General features: G+C 44.2%; 1 protein-coding gene across 3 annotated transcripts in view; it reads right to left on the bottom strand.

The window, feature by feature from the left end:
* Nucleotides 1–727: 727 nt before the first annotated feature.
* SLC1A4 (solute carrier family 1 member 4) overlaps nt 728–17907 on the bottom strand; it is a 43443-nt gene continuing 26263 nt past the window's right edge. The window contains exons 8-11 of one of the 3 annotated variants that reach the window (XM_074579261.1): nt 7134–17204; nt 6565–6716; nt 3456–3594; nt 728–1094 (exon numbers count right to left, since the gene is read on the bottom strand). In XM_074579261.1, the coding sequence (XP_074435362.1) occupies nt 16970–17204 (235 nt within the window). In that variant the 3' untranslated portion in view covers nt 728–1094; nt 3456–3594; nt 6565–6716; nt 7134–16969. The remainder of the gene's footprint in view (nt 1095–3455; nt 3595–6564; nt 6717–7133; nt 17205–17907) is intronic. The other 2 variants (XM_074579262.1, XM_074579263.1) reach the window with 2 other exon arrangements.

Raw genomic sequence — 17907 nt, 5'->3', positions numbered from 1 at the left:
GGAGGAGGCAGGCACCTCTAGAGAGCGGTTCAGGCCACCTACGCTGGGATAGGACCAGCCTCCTGACCGGGTTTTCTGTCAGGTAGGATGAATCTGGTCCTCAGAGCAGCGTCATGGCTGTTCTTGCGCAGCTGGATGGATCCTCTGAAACCAGGAAGCTGATTTCTTAGATAATACTGAGATTTCCTAGAGGTCGGTTATCATAAAGTGCTTTATGAATGACACTGGTGCCAGCTTTAGGTCATGAAGGACCAGAGTGACATCTGGGGTTCTCTCAGCAGGCTGGTGGCAGGGTGAAGGGAACACCACGGGTACCCCAAGTCCCTGGCTGGTGTTTAGATCTGCTGGCCACACTCCTCAGCCAACCCCGTGTATTACGGTTTATTCTACCAGGTTTATACTACTGACCTCACTGGAACCGGATCCATTTACCATCCCAGCGGATCTTCTCTCTAGAGACACAGAGCAGGAGTATCTTTTTCAGGGCTGCTTTCAGAAGCTGTAACACCGTGGTGTAACATGGTACGGCGCTCTCAGAAGAGCTCGCAGCCAAGAAAAAGCTCACACCGTCTCTGTTCCTGCAGAATATTTCTATATTGGGGGTTTCTTTGATGAATGTTACAGCAGGTCTTCCGGAGGGCTGCACAACCCCCTGCCTCAGATGCACGCTTTTTTTGAGAGATATCTTTTTTTTGTTGTAATTCACAAAGCCTCTGCAAAAGAAAAGGCCTTTAAAAAAATGTTGTTTATTGCTTATTCTCCAGGGAGCCAGTTGCCTGCCAGTCGAGGCCATGCTGACTTCAGGGGAGCCGAAAGGCCGAAGCAAACATGGATGGGTCATGATTCATACCCCGGCTCGGCTGTTTTTAGCTGGTTTAAATTACTCGCAAGCTGCCAGACATTGTTCTTGAGCTGAATAGCGCTCGGCTGCGGTCTCAGCCCCGGCAGGAAAGGTTTACGTCCTGTTCCGCCTCTGATCAAACGAGTGCCAGGATGTCTACAAGAACAGTCAGAGTGCTGCAAAATCTTTCTCCTCTCCTTGGGCTCCTGCTGAGAGGGTGTCAATAAACAAGGCAGGGGAATAAACTGTTGATCTAAAGGAGAGATTAATTAAAAATTGCAGGGAAATGATACCATTTTTCATCCGCTGACATCTGGCCCTCTTTGTTAGGTAATTTTCCGAAGATAAACTAGTTTATTTGATCTTTAATATAGGGTCAAGTCCAGCCAACCTCCCACCCCAGGTCACTCAAGACTGGCAAAGACTAAGATGGATGTTTTCTTGCTGATTTGAGACCTCAGGATTCTTTCATATTTGTGTTTTTCCGCAAGAAGGTCCTCCAGCAAAGACAAATTATTTCACCCATTCTGTGGATGACAGCACTCCAGCAGTAATCCCCATATCTATGACATCAAGAAGAGCTTTCTTATCATGGTCAGATTTCAAAGTGGTGCATTTCTAGTATATGAGAAGCTGGGATAGGAAGACTCAATTTGCTTCAAAAACTTCTACCTTCTTGGTGGGAATATCCATGTTTTTCTGCAGAAGTGGATCCATCAGGAGCACCAACTATATATATCCTGAGTTTTAGTATGCCCAAAACCAATGATATGCTGTTATCCAGAGTTTTTTGGCACATCAATTTGTAATTTCTTTCTACCTTGAACAGTCTCACACTACAAGCCAGACAATTAACAGCCTGCGACGAAACCTGAAGCACGGATGTGCACCATATGCTCTTGCACAGCATCTGCACTATCTTCAGCATCAGATTTCAGTCTAACAACGCAAATGTTTGGGATGGATGAGATGTCAGCAAATGCAGGGCTTGGACCTGACCTATTTGTTCCCAGAGCATTGCTAGCAATATTAATAGGAGTACTGCAGTGAAAAGAAAAACTGGTTGTATTCACTTTGCCATCTTTTGTCCAGCAGTATGGCATTATCTGTGGGAAGGATTTGCCTGCCTTTGGAAAATTATTCCATTTTTGATGCTGTGTCTCAGACAGCCAGAGAGTTAATATTACACGTAACCTGTTAGTATACCTGCCCGTCTTTCAGTGTTATCATCGAGGTTGGAAGGAGCTGCCACAAGCCTTCTTTGTTTCTGTTGGCTACATCAAAATGATTGACATTATTCCTCTCCTGTGTTAAAATTGCTCAGGCGCTGATTTATAAAAATACCTATGTTGCAACCCAACAGTGCCACAATTCCTCTCTCCCTAAGGACAGGCTGGCTGGCAAACGTCACCTGTGGTTCTGGGCAGGAGCCGACTTCATACAAACTGCTGAGGACTCTGTTCGCGGTGCACTTGCTCTGCCTAACCTCTCTCTGAAAGCTGTTTGCAGGGAGAAGTCCGTCTCTTCTTGAGGGTAACAAACCTTTTCTTTTCCCCAGAGGTCAGGATTTCCACAGCTTGAACTGTTCCCCTTGTTCTCCTCATGATTCTCACTCTTTGGGCCATATTTTTTGGAAGCTCAACACCTAAATCCGGTCCAAAACTCCAGCGTGGACTTGGCTATGATTAGGCAAAACTGGTATGGTAGTCCAGGCTGCTTTTCTGTTTACACACCCTGGTATAGTATCTATCTGCCTTATTCATAGTGCAGGGCATTTGGCTCACGCTTCTGACTGCCCGTAACTTCCTGATCCTGCTCCTTGATCTACCGTTTCCCACCAGTATTAGGGCAGTTAACTACTCTCATCTAGATTAATTCTTTGCAGCCTCTGTTGCCGAGACCTTCTCTCAGTTTTTCTGATGTTGCTATGAATTTCAACCCTGCATTTTTCCGTGTTCCCAGACCTTCTCCTCCAGGTGGGGCCTAAAGATTTTCTCGGTTCCAACATTTGTGTCACTAATCAACCACTTACGGTCCTGGACCTACGGTAGGCCCCTGAGGAATCCAGTCATTCAGCTGGACAGTCGCTTTAGTAATGTCTAAAGAAGCGGGTTCAAACTCAGCCATGTTGCTTGAGCTTCTTTATAAAGTCATGAGAAGACTCATCAAAAGCCCACAAACTTTCCCTCACTCTTTTAGATCGTCATAGCTACTACTGCACTATTACTAAATATTTCCTAAAAAAGGTGGCTGCTGCTTTTTCTTCCTGATTTTGGGGAAGCAGCTGAAAATATGACTTAAGCACACCCAAGGCAACTGACACATGAAACACGTAAGGCAGGATTAACAGAGGAAAAACTAGAGTGACATCTATTTTAGTGACAACATTGAAGTGCAGGGCAATGAATCCCAGTGCTAGCAGCTGGGCAATTTCAGTTCTTTACCACTTGGTTGCTCAGCTGGACAGAGTGGCAGGATTTAGCCCAAGAAAAAGTCAAACAGAAATTGCACTTCTCATTTCTGGCCACACGATGTACCCATCACACCACAAACAGCCTGGCCGCACAAAGGCAGGTGTTTCAAGTTTCCGTATTCCCCCAAAACATCTCCCTACCTTTCTCCAGGCCCTCTAAAACACCCACACAGCGGTAGGTTAGGGCTAGGTCCCGTGGTGCAGAAGGGGGTGAATGGTATGGAGTTGGCGTGGTCCAGACGCTTCCTCTTTCCTCTTGTTGGATGAAGGTGATATGTTGCTGTGAAATAAAAATAGGAGCCGTCTGGTCAAGAGGCAATGAATAATTGGGATTAATATTACTTTTTAAATGTGAGATTTTACTGCTGCTTTCAGTGGGGAATGCAAGGGATTTCTTTTTCATTCTAATTGCTGGGTCGTCTTGAGCCTTTGTCATTTGTATGTTGTCCTGAGCAGAACTGAGAGGCTCTTCAAAACCAGAGCTGGGATCTGGAAGAACCAGTTGTCAGTGCAGGGATTTGCAAAAGAGATATTGGGACTGGTATGAATGAAAATCTGTTTATGTAAGCATCAGAAGAAATAGCAGAGCAGGGGAGGGTTAAGAATGGCTTCTATTTGTAACATGAGACACCATTCCCAGCCAAAAAAATGAGACTATGTTGTTTCTGTCAAGCCTGGAAGGTCTGCACACCGATAAGACCACAGCACACACAACTCATCCATGAAAGACCGTCTTCTCTGATAACAGGAGGATGGCGGCATATCACGTCTCCCATTCCTTCTCCTGGCAGCCCAGCAGGAAGAGAGACTGCAGCAAAGGACCATCATAAAAAAACCTATCAATTCTTAAAGATTATTAAAGAACTGTCTCAAAACTGGGAGGTTTAGTGAAGATTTGACAGCCGTCATCCCTTCTTGTGTATGTTGCATGCAAGTGATTGGGGCCAGACCACTTGAACAACCATGTCTTGCTGCTTGCGAGCATGAGTAAATGAAAACTGTAAGAGAACAAGTGCGGGAGGGTAAAATCACCTTGTGTGGATTTAGCTTATGGAAATCAATAGAATCACAGAATGGTTTGGGTTGGAAGGGACCATAAAGGTCCAACCCCCCTGCCCTGGGCAGGGACACCTCCCACCAGACCAGGTTGCTCAAAGCCCCATCCAGCCTGGCCTTGAACACCTCCAGGGATGGGGCAGCCACAGCTTCTCTGGGCAACCTGGGCCAGTGTCTCACCACACTCATAGTAAACAATTTCTTCCTAATATCTCATCTAAATCTCCCCACTTTCACTATAAAACCGTTACCCCTCGTCCTATTGCTCCACTCCCTGAACAAGAGTCCCTCCCCAGCTTTCGTGTAGCCCCTTTAGGCACTGGAAGGGGCTCTAAGGTCTCCCCGGAGCCTTCTCCAGGCTGAACAACCCCAACTCTCTCAGCCTGTCCTCACAGCAGAGGTGCTCCAGCCCTCTGAGCATCTTCATGGCCTCCTCTGGCCCCTCTCCAACAGGTCCATGTCCTTCTGATGTTGGTGGCCCCACAGCTGGGGGCAGCCCAGCAGGGGGGTCTTCCCAGAGTGGAGCAGAGGGGCAGAATCCCCTCCCTCGTCCTGCTGGCCATAGTCCCCTTCTTTATGATCTATACTGAGTTTGGCCTCATGAGTTTCCTACCTCAGCAAGAATGCTACTGCTATAACAACAGAGCCCGGTGCTTCAGGATGTTCAGTGAGTCAAATTACTCGAGCCGATTAACGATGCAGTACCAGGGAAGTTCAATCTTAATGATTTGCCAGCTGTTGGTTGGAACCTACTCAGTTTATGAGACTTGAGTTGCAAATGTTTGTAGGCCTCCCTCAAACTCTAGTAGCTATAGGCATCGCCATCTAATTATACTCTAGCACACCATGATGAAGAGAATCCAGATCTGCCTGATTGTGTACATGTTTTGGTGACACAGTAATTACAGCAATTTACATCACATTGCTGATCACTATCCTGTGGAAAGGGTGAAGTCCTGTTACCCAAGCCTGTGGAGTGGCTTTGCGTTGCATCTCTGGTCCTAGGTTTCAGAGCCAGTTTGTAATTTGTCTGGTCCCTGGCATATATTTTGACAAACTCAACCCTTACGATCATAAGGATAACTTTCAAAATGTGGAAATAAATTCCAGCTGCTACCCTGCCTGCCCTGTTTAAATCCACAGGTATCTTCCATAGCGTGATGGCTCAACTCTGACATCCACGATGCAAGAATGTGAAAGAACAGCAAGTTAGGTGTAAGCTTGCCAAGCTGTTTTCATACATATCACAGCTCACGAAACTCCCAAGAGGTACTATGTGCTTGTACGTTTGCTTGAATTATCATAATGGTGAGATAGCAGAGATTTGATTTTTCAACCAGCTAACATCAGTCTACATATTTTAAAGATGACCTGCTAGCACAGCTGTACCACAAAACCTGTTTGACTCAAACCATTCATTTCACAGCAAAACAAAATGGTGGTGTCTTGCGTTTAACTAACTCACAAAGCACTTCTCTATAATTATATCCATCTTAATCAGACAAACTGGGGGAGAGGAGAGGAGAGGAGAGGAGAGGAGAGGAGAGGAGAGGAGAGGAGAGGAGAGGAGAGGAGAGGAGAGGAGAGGAGAGGAGAGGAGAGGAGAGGAGAGGAGAGGAGAGGAGAGGAGAGGAAGAGGAAGAGGAAGAGGAAGAGGAAGAGGGAGAGGAGAGGGAGAGGGAGAGGGAGAGGAGAGGAGAAAGGACTAATCTGCTCCTTGGCCATAATTTGATTTCCTCTGTAAATATTAAGTTACAACAGTAGCTGCAGCTTTGTTTACGAACTTATTTTTAAATGCTTTTCTTCGTGTGAACTAGACAAATGCATGTCACCTGCCTAGAGCTTTTTAGAAGGAAGAAGTGGGGAGGATTTTCCCAAAAAACTCTCTTCCTCTTAAAAAAATATGAAATTATTAAGAAATTGGAAAGCATGTGGCCAGATTGGGAGGTTGTGGTAGAAAAACAAAATAAAGTCATTAGACTTGAATTAGAACTTCTAACTTTTATCTCTTTGTTGAAATATCGTAGGAAACTTTATCTATTTACCTATAATAATGCCTAGCAAGCTGTAATAATGTCTGGCTTGAGTCAGCTCTCATTAAAGACAAGCAATCATTCCACATTTTTCCACAGGTCTCAAAGTTTCATGTGTTTCAAAATGTCAAGGCACTACAGCTCTGCCAACCACCACTTACCTCAGAAGTCTTCAGAAAACCTGCTTGTTTTAGGCAGCAGCCATCTCTGTATCCAAAGCTGACATTTGAATGGCTAGAGGCTAAGGTTCAAGAGGATATCTCTGCTAGCTCATTGGTCTAGCATTCCTCCAGGTATCTCCTTGGGGTTTCAGCTAGGAAGCAAGAAGACAAAGACACAACCATGGGGTCAGATAGGCTTTTTGGAAACCACCACATTGATGGTTTTGTAAAATTCACTTGCCAAGACACAATACCAGTCACAATTTGTAAATCATACATGGGCAAGTCCTTCAATTCTTGCAAATTTTGCACCCTTGTTTATTAGTTCTGGGACCAGAATTTAATGCTTGAAACTAACCAAACTACACTTAAGTAGTGGATTTTTTTCAAGATTTGTGATATGGTGTTGCGCACCTCAGGATAAAATCTACCCGATGGAGACATATGAGCTTTTAATGGAAAAACTGTATCAAAACCACTTTGATAGCAAACCCAGGCCCTCAATTCTGGAACCAGCACACTGCTCAGACTGACTGTGCATGTCAAATGCAAAATTACCCTAAACTCACCAGCCCAGTTGCCCACTGCAAAGGATTTGCTGGATGATTTTTCCCACTCCTCAAATCCTCCTCCTGGGCACAAAGTCTGTTTGCTTGGCAGAATAGGCAGCAGGTTTGTCTGTCAGCCCTTGTACTCCACTATGGCACACATTGATAAAAAATACCTACTGATCTGGGCTCTGCCAAAGCCCCTTTAGAGCCGAGTACCCGTGCAGAGGGCTTGGAAAAGTGCTATGCTGCATAGGCTTGCCCTGGGCTCCAGGGGTAGGAGTTATATGCAGCAGTATGTCAATAATCAGTGTCAATAAACCGGCATGATGGCAAAGGGCACGGTCTGGGAAAGTGGACCCGAATACCAAGTTACACAATTCTCATTCGGGGGCATTTCCAAAGGAGTCGCAGAGAGCTTGCCAGCTGCTTAGGCAAGGTTGATCCAGCTAAAAGGCTAGGTCTTCTCCAAACAAAGATGGAAACGTGAATTCTATTCGGGGTGATTTTTATTTCGGATTGAGAAGCTACACAAAGAGAAAACAAATATACATTGCCATGAGAGAAGGGAAAAACAGAGAGAGAACATCCTATTGTATCACCTCCCTAATACAACAAACCATCTCAACCTGAGCCAACGGACTGTTTGCTCCCCAGGCAGGCAGGGAGAGTTTTTACACAGTAAACATCTGTAATATCTACCCCAGGGTCACACACCCCCAGACACAGCAATATGGTCTTTTTTTGCAAATGTGCATGTACATCTGTTCTTGGTAGATAATAAAAAGGCTGATACAGAGTCACATGGATCAAACTCATAGCTTTAAAAGAGGAACAGCTACAGATGTTCACAAGGATCAACACACCCACATGGCACAAGTACTTACTCAATGGATGGTTACTCTGAGCACTAGTTTTATGTGAAGGCAGATATCTTTGTATCAATGATACTGGATTGTACTGGAGCAGATGGCAGTGAATTTCAGAGTTCATCTGTCTGTTGTTTTATTAAGGTAATTAATCAAATGGCTTAGCATATAAAAATACAAGAACCCTCCCTCCTAATTAGAGCAATTTGTGTTCATGTAGAAATAAAAGCACGCACACATACACACATCTGAGGCAGGGTTGCTGACTGAGAGCTTACAGGATAAAGAAACTCACTTTCCCCATCCCACACTAGGACATCACGTTCTCCCTCACGATTCCAGGGATAACGGAGTCTCTCACCTTTGGTGCATAGTTATATTCGAAAGCCAAACAGCAACTTGGAAGTTGTCCTGAAAGGAACCAGGACAAGGCACCTTTAAGGATAATAAGGCAGATCGTGTACCTCTGCTGCAGAGACTCCTCGTGTCTCAGGGGTGGTCCTGCTGTCCCTGAATCTAGAGGGATTAATCAAAATCTAATCAAAATCTTCACCCTCACAAAGCGGTGAGTGAGTCAGTCTCAGTTTGCCATAAACAAGCAATTCAGAAAAAGAGGCTTATCTCCCATTAGTAGAGGTACGCTCAGCTATTTGTAGTGCTATACATGGTCTCCATCCTGTACAGCACATGCTTTGAGGACGGCCTTACCAAAGTGTAGCCAGGATAGTGACAGAGAAAGTCTAAATAAGACTATATTCTTAAAAGATTGCATTATTCAGGGATGGCAAACACATTACCTCCACACTGGTCCTCAGGGAAGTAATGTCAACAGAGCATCTATTGTGGGGCAGAACAGGGAGGCGGTCAGGGCTGGGCTAGCTTGGTCACAATTATTTGACTTATTAAGTGTAAAATGTCATTAAGGTATTGCCTTAATGAAGTAGGGTTTTCTTCAGCCCAGCCCCTCCTCCCAAGTTGAAGCTACGTCTTTGTCCCCTCATACTGGGATGTGAGACAGTCTATGTCCTTGCATGGAACTAGAATACCGCTAAGTTTAATCTATGTACTATAGGAGCCTTGTCCTGCTGGAGTCTCAGCAGACTGCAAGGACCACAGCAGACTCTGCAAGAGAGAGACAGAGAAGGAAAACCCATCAAAAAATGAGGAAGCTTTGCTTCTGCATCAACAATGACCATCTAGAAAACACATTTTTCTTGTGGGAGGTGCCATGTCATAAGAATAGTATAAGCACATAAAACGCCTCTAGTTATAGCCAATGAGTTTTAAAAATGTTCCTTTACTGACCATGATCATCTTAAGAGGACCAGACCAAACCCCTGTGCTGCTATGGAGGTATCATCTCCATCAGAAGTCCATGGGTCACTGAAGGCTCAGGAAATTACTTTATTGCACAGCAGCGAAGGCCCTGGCCCATCTACTTTGTGGCATTCCTTCTGGTTCTTACAAAAGCTACAATCCAAACCAGTTAATATTTGGAGTATTTTTTATGGTTAAGCACAATTCTTTCTGTGGGAATGTAATCCAGGGGGATTCAGGCATGTGTAAACAGTTTCCTTCAGAGAAGATTTCCCCTGGTAATTTCTTTCTGCCATGTGTTACTGCAAACCTCAGTTGCATTGACATGCCATATGCAGTTTAGTTTCAGTTACTAAATACATGCTTGCAAAAGAAGTGTATTACAGCACTGTTATCTGAAGGAGCAAGCGAAAGCTATCCTAAGGAACATCTAATACCGAATTTCTTGGTCTCTGTGGCTTAAAACCACACCGTTAACTTTGCATTACAACAGGGTTGGCTCAAAATTCATTTCCTCGTTTTGGTTCCCATTGGTAGGCCTGCTTGCCTTGCAAACAGCATCTGTGGCCTTGGGAAAGACAAGTAGAAATGTTTCTTGTGCAGGAACTTCAAGTAAGAGCAGTTGGCCTGCTGAAACATCCACAAGTCCTCGCCTCCTGCTGGCACTGAGATCAGAGGTTAAATCCAAATGAGATTTCATAGCTGATGAGGAGGATGTATCTGCTGACACTGAGATAAAATTAGATAAGTAACCATACCATGAACTCCTCAATGAAAGAGATTTTCTTTTTCCTTTTCTATTAAAACATCCATCCTAGGGGGAAGATAACTCTCCTACTTCTACACTTCTTCCATTCCTCCCAAAAGAGAAGTGATCATTCTGCAGTAACATGCTATTAATACTCCAGTATCAATACCCAAATAAATACATTTATAAATCCCTAGACGTTAATTTTTTTGGGTAGGTGATAGTTGTTAGCTAACAATGAACTTCAGGATTCGAGGTCTGCTCCGAGCCTGCTTGATGATTCTTCGCGTGACTCGAGAAATGTGTTCTTTCACCTTTTTCTGCGTGCATTCACTTCTGCAGCTGTGAAATGGTGCCCGCTGGTCACAAATGTCTGTAAAGACCCCATGCAGAGAATGAATATCAAGTTAACATTAACTTTCCAAGCCAGTGCTCAGATGTGAAGACAGACAGCTACGGGAGCCAAATAAGGCTCTTGATCACTTCTTGTCAGACTTAAAATACTCACTGGCAACTCTCTCAACGTGTTGCCCAATGTCTGGAAAAAGTTTCAGATCATTTGTCGTACCCTTTTCCCTCCTCCCTGAAACTGCAGCAGCAAGCGAACACGGCTTTCATCAATATGCTTGCACAGATAACAAGGTCGTCTTTGTCCTCGAAGAATAATGGCTACCATGCCATTTATCTGAGGAGCATTTGTCCCAGCTATCCTGCAAGGAGGAATGTGGGTCAATCCCTGATCCAGAACTGTACCGCTATTTCTCTGTGGTCATGGCTAGCAGCCAGGAGCAGCTTATCAGAGCTCCACGCTGACACGCTGCATTGTTGCCCAGTGACGGCGCGCTTCAGAAAACAGCACTCAGCGTCTGCCTCTCCCTGCAAATGCTGGCCAGGCAGCGGGCACGGATTTGCAACCTCTCTGCTACATGCCGGACAAATGCCTGTGGACTTTTTGATGCTATCTGTACCAAAACACAGGAAAAGATGCTTCTTTCAGTGTCTTAGGTTCTTTATCCACTTGCTTACCCTGTCCTCTGTGATGCTGCCATGCAATTCTCCAGCTCTTCCTTCTTTTTCTCCACCTTTTTGCCCGTACTGCCAAGATAACTTGTTTTTTCAGTTGAAAAGCTCTTTCTTTCATTGAAACTAGACAAAAGCAAAGCTGTCAAGACTTCTAATTTAGACATCAAATCCATGGTGAGGTCTGTTATTTTACCAGAACCTAAGTTTTCATGGGCGTCCCAGGTGGAGATGGAAGGAGGCAGATGTAAGAGGGCACTCTGCCCACCTTGAATAAATCACATCTGCATTTTGAAATGCAACTCCCACTGACAGTAGCTCCCCTGCTTCCCCAGAGTTAGCCCAGCGAACGCATACACTGGATCTCCTTTCTGTCACACAGTCATTCAGACTCTAGCACAGTGCAACTCCTGACTTCATGATGCTTGCTTTAATTATTTGATTCCTTTCTGATTTTTGAAAAGTTCATTGTTATTTAAGATTTAGTGCTCTGTGTCTTAAGAATGCTTTCCAAACACTACGACTCACTATCCTCCACACTGTTGCCTGTGAGAGACAGGTAAGTATCTGTAAACTTAATTTACAGAAAAGGAAGCACAGGCAGAGGATTTATGTGACCTGCCTAATTCCGTGCTGTTCATCAGTCACAGGATCAGTCATTACAGGCGGGTCTGCGAGTGATTATGAACTGCCATGGCCCAGTTAAGAATCAATGAAGACTTGACATTTTTCCTTTGGTGACAGTTTGTCTTTTTGTCTTCCTACCTGAGGCCCATTGCTCACTGCTTGTGAGAAGGTCAGGATTAAAAATGATGATTTCCAACAGGAGGATGCTTTCCAGTGGCTGCAGAAATGTGCTGTGCCACCAGAGGACCAGAGTGGAGATTCAGTCCGGATTGTTGCCCAACACTGCAAATATTTGCAGAAGGAGGTGTGGGTTTATACCTTTCATAAGCTCTGCAGGACATCATAACCTACAACACATGGCAGGGTGGTCACAGATTCCAGGGCCTTTGACTTGACTGAAAGAAGAACTGCCTAACACCTCAGTTTTCATTATTCCTGCTGGAAAATATGGAGGAACCACAGGAGAATAAGCCTAAGAATGGTGACACTGGGTCATGGCCATCTCTGGCACTGGCCACAGCAAGTGTCCAGGGAAGAGTATAGGAACAGAGCAAGCACATATGAAACGTTCCTGCCCCTCATACTGTCCCCCCAACCTCTCACCACCTCCAGCTCAGGACACTGCCTCTTCAGGCAGTAACAGGGCTGCCCAGAAAAGACAAAGCAGAGGTTGTTTCATCAGCTAATTTGGTACTTTGGCTGGCTCCACTTTTCTGTTATGTCCGAAGGACACAGTCCTGTTTGTCACATCCCTGCAGGGGAAGCCCTGGGTTTGACCCTAGTCTGTTTTCAACACAAAAGCCATCCTGATTGCAAGAGCCATCCCCAGAAGGGTTTTAAGCCCTTTGCAATTACTGAATCTTGCAGTGCAATTACCAACACAACAGCTGAGACTCAGCTAAAGCTCAGTTCCTGGGAATAATGGTTTTTTACTGAAAATATCCTAATAGCAGCCAAGTGCTGGCTCACTACAGCTTCTAATGCATCCATAGCCACATCTCACAGCACAGAACAAGCACCTTTCGCAGAATGAGAGACAGATACTGCTCCGTACTCTCAGAGCAACTCTTTAAATTACTAAGTCTCACAAACCTCTGGTGAGTTAAGGACAGGAGCAAGGCAGAATTCAAACTACTTTCACAAGGACCACGTGGAGCCCTCAAAACTTCGTCCACTCTCCCATTTATACCTGAGCCACTGATACATCAAAACAGCATAGGGCGTTCCAGGGAATGGGATAAGATCAGGCAGTGATGGATAAAGCATGGAGTGGGAAGCCAATCCTGGAGAAGAAGTAATAAAAGATAGTCCAAAACAGTCAAAGAAACTTCACTGAAAAGAGAAGTTAAAAGTGGAAGAATAAATGGCATCAGAGACAAAATGGGATTGCACGTGCCAAAGACTTGCAGACTCTTCTCTTCCATATTCCCCTACCTTTCTCCCCAAAGGCAGCCGCTGTACTAGAGGGTAGGACATGAGCTGCTTGTAGCCTGCTCTCCTAAGGAGAGAATTTGTACCTTCCAAAAAAAAAAAAAAAAAAGACTAAAGCCAAAAAGAAAAATAGTGTTTTCTAGATGGAATTTATTTCCTCTTGAAAGAAAAAGCAACTGACTAACGGTTTCCAATGTACAGTCACGTTGGAGAACATAAACATAAGTCTGGTCAAGAGACATTGGAGTTAAGTACCACACCAGCACCAGATTTGTGGAGTGCCCGGGTGAGAGCAGAGCAGCTACTACTGGCTGCACCTGCGCTGCCGCTGAGCACCTTCTCAGCTCAGAGCCTCTTGGAGTGAGGCTGCACGGGGACCCAAAATAGGAAACTCCCAGTGTAACACATTGCACTGCAGGTCAAAGACAGCATCTAAAATGCACATCCTTTAACAGCCCTTTCATTTTTCTCCCAGTGGCCTTACCTGAGGACCTTGACCACTTGAAGCAAATGGCAAGCCTTCTATCTCATCAGGCTTTTGATCAGGATTCGTGTTGCTACAAGGACAGTTACTGGAACGTGCCAAATTTTTACAGTCCAAGAAGAGTGTAATATCGGATCTTTTACATTTGTAACTTGAGAAAAAAATCCGAAGCCAGGTGAAGAGCCCTAGAAGATGCGGCACAGCCATTGAGGAATGGGAACATCACAGAAAAACAAGAAATATAATTTCTGACACAGATGATACAGAAAAGACCAAGAAGATGTTCTGACAAGTAGTAGTTACCCAGCGTGCCTGCTTCCATGGAAAATGCTGGGATCTCTCTTGCTGTACACAAATAAAAAAAGAACTAGCACCTTTGTAAGTCAAAAGTAGGGCTTCTGTAAAATTACAGATTTCTGGCAGGTTAAGACCCGAATACTCATGCTTTGTATAAACCCTATGGCACCTGCTTCCAGAAGGAGTGTTAGATTTCCTTGGTTAAATTCCTGCTACAAGAATGATTTGACCTTTTTAAATCTGACTGCTCTAATAAGCTTTACATGGGACTAGACATTCACATTGATGCAAAATGTGGCAATCCACTAGTGGGGACTGGGAGAGGCATTCTTCAGCAAAGACTCTGAGCTTCTGCATTGCTATTGGAAAATACTACAAAGACTCTGAGGTATTGACTTTAATTTACCATTTCCTGGGATCTGCTGTCAGAAAGAATGTGCCAAAAGCCTATGGCACACTGCTACAAGGACAAGGCACAATCAAGCTGCAGCACCAAAGGGAAGAAAGATTGACACAGCAATGGCAAGGTGCTGCCTGCGAGGAAGCACAGCCTTTGGACTTGCCCAGGCGAGTACTTTTACCTGTAGGCAACAACAGCTTTGGGGTGGAAAAAAATAAAAATTGAGAAATGTTCTAGTCCAGAATGGTGCTGTGATGCTTCATAGCAACGTCATTTGAGTGCTGCATGCTCTCATGTCCTGATCCCAGCTGCATGTGCCATGGAGAGGACAGGGAACAGTCATGATTTTCAGCGTCCTTAAGACATCCATATACTGCTTTAAAAATCAAAATATTTGGGGTTCTGGTGCATTCAGATTTTTCAAAGAAATACTTAGACTTGATTAAAAAAAAAAGAAAGACAAAAGGTTTTGTTGAGAACCATTTTTTCAAAACTCCATTTTTCAAAACACCCCATATTTGTTGACTTTCATTGTCAGCTACAAAGTGCGCTTTTGATTTCCTGAGTTGAAAGGAGTTGGGATGATTCTAATGGGAGGAAATGCAAAGTTTCAGTGGGTCTTGATCTGCTAAAAATGAAATAATAAATACTGGGCAAAGGATGTCCCTAGAGAATTGTTTGTCTCCTTCCATTTTGAAGATGAGCCAAGGAATGACCAAATTTCATGGACGTGGTTATAAACAAACAGGTTAAAAAGAAACTCCACCTGCAGTTTCTCAGTGAGCTGACTAATTCTTTCCTACCTCAATTGTTTGCATAGCCCTGCTGCACATGATTAAACAGCCAGGAGTGACGCACTCACTGTGTTTTCCCTCAGAGGTAGCCACATCTCATTCTGAGCGTCTTTTTGGAAAATTCATTGTGTCCCTTTACCAGGAAGGATGCTTTGCAAATGAAGGCTGCTGCTGCTGCTATGAAATTGGAGCTGCCTCTTCCTAGTGCCGTGAACATAAACATCAGCAACTGGTTATCTTTCCAAGATAGCTTCCTCTGAAGCAAGAGAGGAGAAAGAAAAAGGGAGACTTAGCATTATTTTATATCAAAGCTAAGTGTAAATATATATTGCTGAATTAACAGTGTGGGGTCTGACCATATGCAATTATCTTGCTGAAGTAGCCAAGGGAAAGCATCACAAGTCCAGGCAAATCTTGGCATATGCACAGCCGTTATTTTGTAACTATTTGCTGTCCAAAAAGCCAAGAAAAATCAACAGGATCTTCACAATGAGTTTGCCAGACTTTGTTTGGGTTTGGGGTGCAAATTCAGGAAGTATGTTGTAAAGGAAAAAAGGTGGAGTCAGAATCCAGATGCATTTGGCTCAGCCTCAAGCAAAGGTTTCCATCTGCCACGAAGTATTACCCTGGCCCAGCACCACCCAGAATTACGAAACGTAAGCTGCTGGCAGAAGGACATTTATAGCAGGACCAAACTACTAGCAGGCACAGGTATGCAGCTACCCCAACACACAGAGATCACTGAACTACACGGGGTTATAAACTCACCTCTTCTCCTCCCCTTTCAAGCCAACACTGAGACTTGCCTGTCATCAGTTCCCAAATGATGTGTGTTCAGATTTTTCCCCCCCCTGTTCAATTTTGCTGGAAGAGGGATATGACTTAACTTGTTTGGACTGACCCATTAAATAGACATGAGCAGGATGTGGCGTGCTAGCAAGGGAGCATGCGTGTTTTCATGAAGGGAACTGACTTCTTGATCTCTTGATGTTGTCACAGGCAAGCCTCTTCCAGACAAATTTATGCTGGAACAGACTCTACATTTTTTTCATCCGCAGAGGGATTACACTAACAAAATTTGTGTTTCCTCTGGATTTTTTCTTTAACAGCTTGGTTAGAGGAAATGCGTCCTTGATCTGCATGATCTCCTATGTTTGGTCCCAAAATTTGGGAGTTACTCACCAAAAGGCAGGAAAGCTGCTGTGAGCTGCAATGCAGTGGGGCAATGGAACAAGGTTTGGAACCCTGTAAACTATTAATTCAGATATGAAACAAAAATTTTTTTAAAAAAGAAAAAGCTAGTTTTCAGGATATATGTGACGTTTTTAAGGGATCAAAGAACAGGAGAGGAAGGGGAGTGGGAGAAAAATGTTGCTTCATGTAACGTCAGTAATGGTCTGTAAGTGTTTCCAGGCCAGAAACTAAATTTAAGCAACATTTTCATCCACTCTGGAGTTTCTAGACTGCATCTCCATTTGAACAGCAGCACAGTAAGCTTACTAATTTTTCCCTACAATAAGCACATACTAGGTTTGTCTCCAACCCATGAGCCTTTACTAACAGAAGTCTTGTTAAACCAGAAGCCTCAATGACATTGTTTTCACATACATGTACATGTGTGCATGTGCAACACATATACATGTATACCTAGGAATTATCAAAATACTATTATAAAGCGAGTGTTCTTTCTCAACACCCCTTCTCTGCCCACCCCACCTCCCTCCCCTTCCCCAGGCCAGCATATTTCAAAAAAGATTGTAACTGAAAACTTCCAAGAGCCACCCAGCCCTTGTTAGCACTGCAAATGTCTAGGTGCTTTAACAAGTCCCTGGTCCACCTCTAGGACGCGTGTTGACGAATGGCCTCTAGTTCACAATACTGATTCCTTGGATTCAGGGTCTGCTGTACTGGTTGTGTTGGAGACTTGGTCTTTGTGGGTTACCAAAGGTGATGTTTCCTCTTCAGACTTGCTGTTAGCGACTGCTTCTACGTTGACTTCCTTTAGCTCCTGCTCTTTTTCTTTCTTTTCTTTTTCATTCAGGTAATTAAGGATGCCTGCTCCTAGGGCATCCCCTTCCACATTCACAACTGTGGTGGTTCGATCCCTGGTCGAGATCAGAAAGAAAAAACAAAGCAGCAGGCTTTTAGCTTAAGAGAGTTACAACACAATAAGGGGAGCTGATTCACCCCTGCTGATCCACTGACATCAGTGGAGCTGGACAAGGGAGACGTTACCATCGGTATTTTTCACAGAAGTATCACCATTTCAGAACCGAAAATGTGCACTGGAGCTGGTTTAAGGTCGGCCCAAATGTTATTTTCAACTGGTTCTGGTCTCTCAGTGGGTTGCAACAATGGTACTACTCTTTTTCAGGCATCCTTCTTTTCCCAGCCCACCTCCTTCCTCTTTCCCTTCCCTAGGCCAACATTTTTCAAATGCAAATTCATAGCAAGAACTTAATTTGGGCTTATTCAGAAGGTGAATCCTACGCAGACCACCCAGCTCTCTCTAACTATAGAGACTCATACCTTAACCCAAACACCTACTTAAGGGGTCCTTCCAAAAGCAGGCAGAATGACCATGTTCTCTGGATATCTTGCAAGTAACACCTGTCTCATCTTTGGTCCTACAACACAAAACTACTGTGTCCCAGGGTCTAACAGAAGAAGTTTATGGGTCATAAAGAAGAACAATTTTTTCACGTGCCTTTTGAGACTTCTGTTAGTCACTCTGCAGTCTGACTTCAACATGTGCTCAACCTGCAACTGTGGTCCTCTCTGGTAATTAAACGGCTGGCATTAAAACAA

This window comes from Larus michahellis, chromosome 3 (genome assembly GCF_964199755.1).
Source record: "Larus michahellis chromosome 3, bLarMic1.1, whole genome shotgun sequence".
In the NCBI taxonomy this organism is placed as follows: Eukaryota; Metazoa; Chordata; class Aves; order Charadriiformes; family Laridae; genus Larus; species Larus michahellis.
This window is presented reverse-complemented; position numbering and strand designations above follow the sequence as displayed.